Here is an 11,506-nt window from a genome sequence, read left to right on the forward strand (position 1 = left end):
GCAGATAAAGGTCTGCATATGARCAGTTTCCAAGAGTGAAAGTATGACAAATTTTTTCCCAAAGGAGGCCAGAGCCATCATGTGTTTTAAGACACCAGTGTGACCCTCCTTCGGAGCAGTAGATAAATCTTTGATGAATTTTTAACAGCTGAAAGATAACATAAAAGAATGCAACTTCCTCTATCTGAATCCTAAAAGGAAAATGCAGCTTTTTTAAGTTCTGAAAGCAAGTGTGGAGACAAACCATTCAAGGGTTTCAGGCCGTGAATTCTGAGGCTCTAACTCCAACAAGCTCAGACTGAAGCACTGAAGTACCTGGAATGGGATCAGTTTTCAGATACACTAGGATGGTTGAACAATATCTCAGTACTCTTTTCTGTCAGTTTAGCATTTTAGGCTAAAGTCACCCCCACAAAGTTTTGCATAGAACTGAGACAACTAACATTGCTAGKAGTGGCAAAGGAAAGGAAATCCAAGACAAGGATAACTTTGTCAATTACAGTTCCTTTAATAACGGTACAGTGCAGCAGCATCAACCAAAATACATCTACTTGTACACAATACAAAAAAATACAACCCTTTGAAAAGTTTACACTGTGCCAGGAATTATGTATGGAGTTTAAAGAGTGATGTATACCATTTTCTGCTAATTAATATGGATAGGTACACTCAGCCAAAYGGAGGTACTAACGTTTTCTCTAATTTGAAGACAAACACATAACAAGCAGTTTCTTAGCTCAGTGTATCCATATATCATACCTCAGCTAGGATTTGAGAGCAAACTAAGTCTTGGAAGTTTTCTCTTTGTTACTGTTCTCTGTCCATAGCACAGCRGTTATGTAACCAAATGGTGAACTGAATTTCTGATAGTGGCATTTATTAGCAGATACAGAAAAGTATTATTCAGACAACCAGCTTAAGGCACCATAGTTTCTACAACAGACCCATGACGTTACTGGCAAAAAACAATTTTAAAGGCAGCTATCAGTGTTCAGCTACAGTACCATGATGAACAACAAAAAAATCTACTGTTGACAGCCTATTCTGTTGACTAGGATGGCTTTTGTTTATTCTCTAAAAGGAGTAATAAAATATATTATTTTAACATTACTATGATCTGAAGACTGCATAAACTCTTTGCAAAGAAAAATCTCCATCTCTCAATTTTAAAATTCCAATCATCAATCTTGAAAGGCAATTCTTTTACAGTCCTTTTAGAAATATAACTTCCAACACATTATATAGTAAAAGCCCACTAAATTATTTCACTTATCCTTTAAAAAAAAGCATATWGTCCCATGTCACTCTCTCCCAATTGTATTGAATCTGCCTCTGCTATCAAAAGCACTGGAGAACAATTCATTAAATTAAATCAAGTTTTCTCCTGAAGTCCTAAAGAGCAAACACAAGCCCTTGCTTTCCTCAAGGCCTCTTCCTTAATAACAGCCCATGATACTGCCTAAAATTTAAAACAATATGAAGTGAAACCATCATCCTGACAGCACTTGACACAARGATCCAAACAGCTACCTGGTTAAAACTCTATTAAACTCTAGAGTGAAAAGTATTCTAATAGGATAGGAGGATAGGATAATGAGTAAATTCATCGAATTGCACTACAGAAATTGTGCGTTCCATGTTGAACATAGTCATTCAGGCAGAGAACTATAGTTGAGACATATTCAGAGAAGWACTTTGAATTTCAGAGTATGCCCCAGACATACCACAGGGTGATGTCAAAAATTTATGAATGTGACAGTTACTGCAGCAAATCTGGTTCCATTCACCAAGGGAYAGAAAAATTTATCAGAGGAAGAACAGATACTGAATCACACATTACATTCTTTGAGAAGTWTTTTTCAAATTACCATCAACACTCACAGTACTCCTACCACTTATCTGCCACAGAATAGTTAGGGTTGTAAGGGATCTTCAGAGAGCATCTAGTCCAACCCTCACTCGTATCCCCACATTTCAGAGTAGGACTGTCTGCAACTATGTATAAAAAATATTCATTACAGTGTTAAAATATCATGCAACAAATCCCCAAAAACTTATTTGTGTATTCATCTACTTGGTCTGCCAAAACTTTGGCTCTTACCTGCACTTAGTGCAGAGTATTGACAATATTTTGCTGTGCCTTACAATAATGCCAGCCTTGAAGTCAGATATCTTACAGCCAGTGCAGTGAATAACTTCAAGATTTTCCTATGAAAAACACCAGCAGCATATAAAATGCAGATTTGTCTCTCACTACCTATTTTCCTTTAAGGCCCAATGAGCAGAAGTCTTGTTTTATTGTTTCTGCATCTTTTGCATCTAAACCTTAAAGTTTATCAACTTTCACACTTTTACTCATTTTCTGAAATCAAGTGAAACACTTCTTCACAATTAAACATAAGTCATATGTTCAGTCAACTGTGAAGAAGTATAGCTCAGATTCTAGCAACACAATGAGCAACAGTGATTTCTCTTCCATTTCAAATAAAATAAATAATTCAATTAAAGTAACAGCTTCAACCATAACAGCTGTGTAGTATATAAAAATAAGAACTATAGAGAATTAATCTTGCCATTGCTATCTAAACATATCTAACCACAGAAATCTTCTGAGTCAATTTCATCATTTCCATGAGTGATCATCGTTTTCTAAGCTAAAATCCAGACCTAAGAATGACATAAAATTAGGAAAAGCTGGAAGAACATTCAGTACATTAAAAACAGACATTCATCATTAAATCAGTTATCCATACCTTACAGTTACAATTAACTTTGGTCATGTTCTGCGAGTGCTCAGGTCTCTTAAAATCTGGTAACTTTAGGATACATGATTTATCTATAAAGGCATAGTAGAGCCTTCCAGTCCTTTTGTATGACTGGTCTAATGATGACTTAACCAAAGAAAACGGAAATAATCTTGTATGATTGGATACAATCTCAGTTACTCAGCAGACACAAGACAAAGAGATCCTATCTCTCTGACAGCTGTGCAAATATAAAAGCTCCATGACATGGGAAAAAATAATTTTTTTTTAAAAACAGGCAAAAAAAAAAAAAAAGCGGTATGGGTTTTCTCAGTGGTTGTTTACTATTTTGCCTTCTGGCAGGTGAAAAAAGTTATCTTCTTTGAGTTTAAGATGTTCCGGTAGGTCTAGCTGTCTTTTTGCTTCTTCAATGTCTTCCTGAATTGCCGAAATGAGCGCATCTGAAAAGGRAAGAATAAGGATATTTAAAAGCTGGTTGGTATTCTGAACACAGTAACAAATGAAAATAAGGAACCACAAAATATCCAACAATCAAAGAAGTAGAATATAACTATGAGGTTTGAAAGGCAGAATTCTTTGCCTTTGAAATCTCTTCTTTTAAACATGCTAAAGTTTCATTTTTACCCATTAGCAGCACCACACTCTTCTCAAAAGACACTTYAGCAGTTTTGTTTAAACACTAACAAAACTGCATTTTAAAAAGAAATTAGTACACTTGACTTTATTGACAGGCCCATGATTTTAAAATTACTCCTCAGACAAGTGAAAGAAAAATGCAGAGTTTTAGTGTTATACATTGGAAGATATGGGGATATGGTTTTTTCACTTTTAAATTACAAAAACATTTTACTGAAATTTCAAAGGTTAGCAGATAAAACATTCTCTTAATGGAGGGACATACAGTGAAAACACAAAACTAGCATGAGTAAGACAAAAAAGAAACCAGATTGAGGGAGACCTCCAATACTGACCTAAGGAATCAAAGTTTTTTTCTGGYCGAATGTATCCAACTATGACAATACTAAGAATTTCTCCATAGAAGTCTTCTTTGAAGGTGTGGATAATGTGTGTTTCCTAAAGGAACAGAAATAAGCAGACAATTATTATGAACTTAGGAGCTTACTTCCCTCTATGGAAGCAGGCAGGCCCAATATCTAACAGTCAAATTTTCCTCAATGGATAAAAATAAAAGGGACATTTAGTATAGCATGTATAATCCAAAATTAAGAGGTTAGGGCCTTCGTTTATATTAGGAGGTAGCAATTTATGCACTTTGCATAAATTTTAAAAAATTATTCCCTTAAAAAATATAAAGAAAAAAAGAAAAAAAACCAAAAAACAAAACCCAAACCTAACAAGGAAAAAACCAAAATTCCCAAACAAACAAAAATCAACAAAAATAAAAACAAAAAAAATTTAAAAACTGAAGCCAAAACAACCCACAACAAACGGACAAAAAATAAAAAAAACAATCAACCAACCACAAAACCCCAAAAAAAGCAACAACAAAAAACGCCAGCAAAAGCAACAACAAAAAAAGACACCCAAAAAAAAACAAACACCCCACACAAAAAAAAAAAAAACCAAACAAAAAAACAACACACCCCCAGACACCAGGAGAAATGCTATAAAACTTCCCAGAGGTAAGATTTCCCAGGCAGGAAATGTTAATGTTTCATCCACAAGTAGATGCATTTAAATATATTTAAAATAAAGATTTTGAYAGAAGTAGTTGGCTCAAGGAAGGCTTCTACAACTATATTCCAAGGGAGGAAGGCTCTTATACCCAGAACTGAATGATAAAACTGAAGAAAAAGTCCAGACTAAGACATGGTTCTACCTTACACTCAAAACCATTTTATGCACATCTTCCTCTCCAAAATAGACCAACCCATAGCATATACCAGCAGAGCTATCATTTGGGAAGCTTTTAACGACTTGCTCAGAGCAGTTACCCGCAAAAATTTTTAAAAGTATACATTTGCCTATGACAAACACTTAGAAGCASAGATTTGTGTCCAAATAAAATTGTTTATAGCAAATAAAAGAGAGGTCCTCAAGCCTCAGGACAGCAAGAAAAACACAGCTGTCATGACTCAGGATTTTAATTTCTCCATGCTTACATCCTTATACACCTTCAAATATTTAATCAGTATATTAAACCACTGCACCTCATGTATGGATTCCATCAYTTAAGAGAAGAATTAATTTAAAAAATCTTTACAAACAAAGCTGTCCCAACAGSTCCGACCTGAAATGCTGAGAACAGAGGAGATCTATCTTATGCTAGGGCTCTCATAACCAGTAAATTCAATGCATTTACAAAGCTTTTGCTTAATTTGCTATCAGCAAGTCAAGCAACCACCATTTCAAGTAGTTATATTTTAATTTTAAGAAATGATGGAATAAAAGGAATGAAATAAACTTTATTCAACTACATCTGTATACTCTCTGATTACAGACAGTACGTTTTCTTCAGAATACAAACCTTGTTCAGATAACAAACGCATTTCTAATGGCAAACAAATTCCTAGATATCATTCATAAACCAAATTCTGCGTATCTTATTAAAATTAATCCAGTCTTCTACTACAATAAAAAATCCCACAAAAAACAGAATTCTTACCACTGACTTCTTAATATTCTTGTAGAAGGGATTCCATCCTATGCTCAAAACCATTTTATGCACATCTCCATTTCCAACACAGGCCCACCCGTAGTATATACCAGTAGAGATGTCAGATGGAAAGCTTTCAACTACTTGCTCAGAAAAGTTAGCTGTAAAAGTTTTATAAAGTGTAAAATGTGAGTGACTTTGTRGAATTCAAGGCTATAACAGGATCTTTAAACAGTTAAAAGCCAAACTCTGTATACATACTAATTACAAATATAACAGTGGTGATAAGAATAATGAAATATACCATTTGGCAAAATATAAAACAGCTTCACAAAATTCAGTCACTGTGGCATTACCAGAGTTATTACATCTCCTACACACACACACACACAAAGGTATTTTATAGTTCTCTTTCTCTTCTGCAATAATAATTATTAAATATGTCATTTATACATGCAGAACACATTTAATTCTTAGGAAAATTAACAGAGCTTTAATATGGTGAAAGATGAGAGCAGAAAAAAATCAACTTTCTTCTGCACTATAAAACAGCATCTCAGAACTATTTATTAGTAAAATACTTACTGATGAAGTAAAATATGTGGAAGCAAATGCAATAATTATTTTCTCATCTGTCAATTTTATACAACTTCCCTTTCAGAGGCATCTGAAATGGACTTGAAATTTTCTTTGAAAACTACATATTTAMAGTAAAATAAAATTTCATTTTGACTGAATTTAACCTCTGAAAATCACTATCCCACCACTATTTCCCAGCTGAATAGATCTCTTCAGGAAAGACACCAAATTGATATGAAAAARTAGATGGCTACCAAATTTGTATCAAGCTGACAGATAATAACAGCTTCTTTTCCCTATTTCCCAATATCAGCACACCATTTACAAACTATCAAGAGAAAAATGTGAAGCACTGTCAGGAACAAACATCAAAAATCCAGCACAAGGGTGACCTTATAAAGTTTCTTGTCTGTTAAAAGTAGTGCAGTGTGAGTGTTGACCTCAGCGTGTGTTTAAGGAATTTCAAATTTTCTTGCACTATTCATCTGTCTGCCTTGAGAAAACTGAAACAGAGATGGGCAATACTGAAATATATTCTCTGTAGGCCAAGCCCACCTGCTCTGTTTCAACCTCTGCTTTATCCCTTTAAACTTTCTTTCTTGCAGCGATTCCCAGTGCCTACTCCCTTTCTGGCTCCAATTCGAGTTTTATGTGAAGGAGTATCTTCCCAAGCTGCCACACCACCGCACCGTGAATGTGATGTACAGGATGTAGACACTTATCTACAACCTGTACATCATGACAATCACTAGGTGAAACAAAACCTATTTAGGGATTGGGTTCCAGGGAATAATACAAAGGAGGGTGCAAGACTCTAAGCAGTGTAGGAGTGGAGTGAAAAAGCGTCAGGAAAACGCCGATAAGGAAGAAGGCAGGGCCGTTGTAGCAAAGCCCAAGCCATGACAATAGAGCAGTTGTGCAGGGCAGCCGGGCGGCTCCTGAGGTCAGGCGAGCTTAGTCACGGTGCTGCCGCACGGCTGCTCGGCAGGAGCCCGGCACGGCTCTGCTGGGGACACATAACAGGGACRGACAGGCTGCGGACACCCCGACCCCGCGTCTGGCCAACGGGAGCGCTCCCGGGACCCGGCWGACCCGCAGCCCCACGGCCGGGCCCAGCCTCAGTGCTGCTCCCGGAGGGTGCCCCCACCCGTGCCCGCTCACCGGTGGGGATGCCCAGCTCCTTGGAGCCCCTGCCGAAGCCTTTCACCACCTCCCCGCGGCAGAAGTACGGCAGGTGCCTCATGGCGCCGGGCGGAGGCGCCGGCACCTGGGCCCACGGCGCCGCTGCAGCGCTCACCGCCGCCTCCCTCCGCCTTGGGGCGCTACCAACGACAGGGGGGGAATCTGGCGGGGAGTTCGGGCCTGCGATGCACACACAACGCTTCGGTGACTCCTGCCCACCCTCCAGAATGGACGTGCCCGCGCCGCATGCCCAGTGTGCCCTCCCTCTCCGGGGACTACAGACCCCGCCGGAGCGGGGCGGAGCTGGGCAGAGATCCCGGCCGGAGCGGGGCGGAGCTGGACAGCGATCACCCCCGGAGAGGGGCGGAGCTGGGCAGATTCCGGCCGGAGCGGGGCGGAGCTGGACAGCGATCCTCGCCGGAGCGGGGCGGCCGGAGCTGGGCAGCGATTCCGGCCGGGAGGGGCGGAGCTGGGCAGCGATCACCCCCGGAGCGGGGCGGAGCTGGGCAGATCCCGGCCGGAGCAGGGCGGAGCTGGGCAGCGATCACCCCCGGAGCGGGGCGGAGCTGGGCAGCGATCACCCCCGGAGCGGGGCGGAGCTGGGCAGTGATCACCCCCGGAGCGGGGCGGAGCTGGGCCGGGAGGGGCGGAGCGGAGCGGGGTGGGCGGAGCGGGGCCTGCACGCCTTCCGGTGCGCTGTGAGCCGCTGTCGCTCCTCACGGACACCGCCGTGACCTTYAGTCCTGCCCGGGGTTTAGTCACACTGGGGGCTGCGAGGGCACCTGTGTCTGGCCGGTCCTGCAGTTTCTTCCCATGGAAACTGAGCGGTGATATCTGTGACTGTTGTGCACCAGCTGCCACATCCTGACCCTCTTACCTTAAAGGCTGCACCTCATACTCGTACTTCGTGCCCACGCGTARAGATAAGGATTGCTGCTCCTTTGGTAACCCTGGATTTTCCGGAAAGCTCCGAGAACAGGTCTTTGTGTGACATGCTCCAACGAACTGCAGTTGCTTATTTGAATCAAAACAAGAATCCAAACAACCAAAACCAAACAAAAAAAAAAAATCAAACCAAACAAAAAAGAATCCAACCCATTTTTATTCACTTTTGCTTTACCATTCTCACAACTCCCTTTCTGACGTTATCCCCAGTAGTGCAGGGACCTCYTTTGGGAAAAATCTTCCAGCAAAATGCTCATCCTTTGTCCACGGTATTTAACWTAAAGGAAAATGAAGAGTACCGGAACATTTCTCTTCCTTCATTTCCTGCCTCCAGTTGCCCTTCACGTTGATGAAGCTCATTAATGTATTTTGATGATTTTTATTGCCCTGATCCCGCTCAAATAAATTTGAGATTGCATGAGTTAAAGTAGTATTACTGTGAAGGATGACCATAATCTTGGTAAATTACAGGGCAGCCAGCCTGCCAGCAGARCAGTCTCTTTGTATCAGTGATACAACAGGCCGTTTGAGTTCTGGGGTCTCACTCAGTACCCCTATGATGCACATAAGCATATTAGTGTTTAAACACGYAACTGTTACCTAGAAACACCATCCGGAAAATCCCTGAAAGTGAATTGCCAGTCTTTTCCACCTTCTAGAACATAGTTTCTAATTTCATCTGTTTAATATAAGTAATAAAAATACTTCAGGACTTAGCTCTAATTAGGTTCACTACTTTTTAATGGGGAAAAGCCATGTAAACAGCAATGGCTTGTGCTTGTATTTAACTGTATTCCAAGTAAATAACTTTTTTAATGGGAACTGCTCTGAGAAACTGAMTTGTATGCCCTACTATAAAACAGTGATTGTTCATGAAGGTTGTGTACACAAGCTGTTCTATATAAGAAGGCAAAAAAACCTGAAAAGTGATTTTGCCTCAAAATTATCCTTTTCTTCTTTTATTTCTCTTATCCCAATTCCCCMCCATCCTTTTCATGCTAACATTTAAATTCATTACTTCAATTTGAGTACCTTTGACTGTCTTAGAGAATCACCGTATGTGTAGCTGGAACTGAGGAAAAGAGTGGTTATTATGTATATGTAAGAAGGAAAAGTGGAAGATAYACTAAGTAGGCTACTAGCAGTTCTGCTGTCTCTGAGCACGTAGAGAATAATGTTACAAAAAGTAAGCTTCAAATTGTATTTTTAATGGAARTGCCTTAGATAAAAATCTTGAAGTCTCTGCCTAGTTGCTTAACTAATGCCAAACCATTAACTTTTGACGGTATGACCTCATGGCCATTAGACTGCCTGTTTACTTTAACTAAAGAACAAAAAACAGAAGCAAAACCCCTCTGTTTTCTGGAACATGTTTCCTCCTGAAATTTGTATTCGATGACATACACATTTGTGTTCTTCTCCCTCCTCCCCACGCTTTTTTGGTTTTGTTTTTTTTTGGTTTTTTTGACATACACATTTGTGTTCTTCTCCCTCCTCCCCACGCTTTTTTGGTTTTGTTTTTTTTTGGTTTTTTGTTTTTTTTTTTTNTTTTTTTTTTTTTTTTTTTTTTTTTTTTTTTTTTAATTAATCCATCTTTTTAGAATAGATGTTGATGTTCTCGTGATATCCACACGGTGGCATGCAGTGACTTCTTTTTCGGCGTCTGTAGGCTTGGACAAAAGGTTTACAATCTCAGTAACCAAGACAACCTTGAGAAGTACTAAGTCAAGGAAGTATGTATTTAAGAACTGTGTGGTTAAGTAATTTCAATGAAGTCTAACTGGCAACTTCKATCTTATTCTGTCAAATACTTGTAATGTTAATTTTCTGTCATCATGATGGACTCCCATGAACCAACTAAAACATTAGCCATCCTTCATACCATGTCCTTGTTTTTCTTCTTTTATTAAGTWTACTAGTTCCTACTGGAGAGGGGTTATCTTGAATGAGTAGAATTTAGTTAACTCTGTTGAAATTTAGGGTAGTTAACTCTACTAAAACTTATTAAAGTTAGTAGAAATGTTTCTTTTAAAAAAAAAAATCAACAATTTTTGGTGGTGAACAGCCAGCATTGTCAGTCAAAAGAAGAGCAATTTGATCGTTTCTTCCTCCAGTGAGAAAACTCAGGTGCTATCTCAGGCACCTAGGGAGAAACTTCTGTTCCCTGTTTATGCTACTTTACCTATAGTTATTGTTGCCAGTGAAAAGTATTTTTATTTTTTCCAGGATATATATACAGCCAGAGAAACTAGAACAAAAGAAAGAATGCGTTTTGTCACTTGTGTCGGGCCTGTGTTAGGTTACCTAACTGAACATAAGCTTTGAGGACTCATTCACACTAACCAACAATTAATGCAAAGGAGGAGATACTATTTTCATCTTGTTTTGCAGTAAAATATAAGACTTTTATCACATCACAATCTTGTGCCAGAGTCCCTGTCTCTTGCTACCGTGCTGCAAAAGCCAGCATTCCTATGCGAGGGGCTTAAGGTGAGAGTACRAATATCCTGTTTCTTTCATGTGGTGTGGAAAAATAGCAAAACCATATCTGCTGGATAGTGGAATATTCTAGGGCTGTCCTAGTCAAACTGGAAATTCTGGTTCCACCAGGCTCAGTGAAATRTTCAGGAGCTGACTCAGAGAAAAGAGTGCCATGTAGTAAAACTAGTAGCATTTTAGCCAGTTCCTTGGAAGTTTCCATTCTCAGCATGACAAAACTCTCATTGATTCAGGAGTTCAATTCAAGGACACTCTGGCACTCCTTACTTTTAGTGTGCTGAAACCAGGTGATGAAATAAAAGATATGTACAAAACACTCTTGCTAGAATGTCTAACAAATACCTGCTTTGAAAGTATTTTTTTCTCTATTTTGGTCTGGAATAGAAAACTATAGAAGTTACTATTTTACTTCGCAAAACTTTTTATTGTTATTTTTAGTAGTCTGAAGTTTTGTTCTAGTTGAATAGCCCACTCTCTTCTATGATAAATAATTGTACATTAGTGTAATGGTACCAAGACTGTGTTAGATTACWGTGAAGCAATCTGCATAACAAGGCATAGCTGATATTATCTACTGAACATCTTCCGGTAATTACATAAAATTCTAACAACTAYCATTTGTATGTTACTAAACTACATGTGGAAGACAAAGCTGATGCATTTCAGATAATTTAGAAATACTGCATAAAGGTGCAGAACTTGATGTTTTGGGAGAGTTTATGTCAAAATGTTTAAAAATTCCTTCAGCTTTTGAATCCCTTTCTGTCTCTCTGGTGTCTTTTCTCCACACCAAATCCTCAATTAGCATCTTGAAAAATGTACAGCATTGCTTTCAGTTAAGTTCYCAATGTCTCTTCACAGCACTGTACTGTGCCCTGTGGACATGCTTCAAAATTTTAATACTGCTGAAGAAACTGAG

General features: G+C 39.1%; 1 protein-coding gene across 1 annotated transcript; it reads right to left on the reverse strand.

Annotated features, from left to right (window-relative positions):
- Positions 1-471: 471 nt before the first annotated feature.
- On the reverse strand, positions 472-7,435 carry RFK (riboflavin kinase). The gene is made up of 4 exons (XM_057365550.1): positions 7,123-7,435; positions 5,392-5,543; positions 3,737-3,839; positions 472-3,205 (listed from the first exon to the last, which is right to left on the reverse strand). Exons 1-4 carry the CDS (start codon positions 7,202-7,204, stop codon positions 3,075-3,077), a joined length of 468 nt encoding a protein of 155 aa, XP_057221533.1. The 5' UTR covers positions 7,205-7,435; the 3' UTR covers positions 472-3,074.
- Between the last annotated feature and the right edge of the window lie 4,071 nt (positions 7,436-11,506).

The sequence above is a fragment of the Malurus melanocephalus genome, unplaced genomic scaffold, assembly GCF_030028575.1.
Source record: "Malurus melanocephalus ecotype Western Australia unplaced genomic scaffold, MMel_1.1 scaffold_54, whole genome shotgun sequence".
Classification (NCBI taxonomy): Eukaryota; Metazoa; Chordata; class Aves; order Passeriformes; family Maluridae; genus Malurus; species Malurus melanocephalus.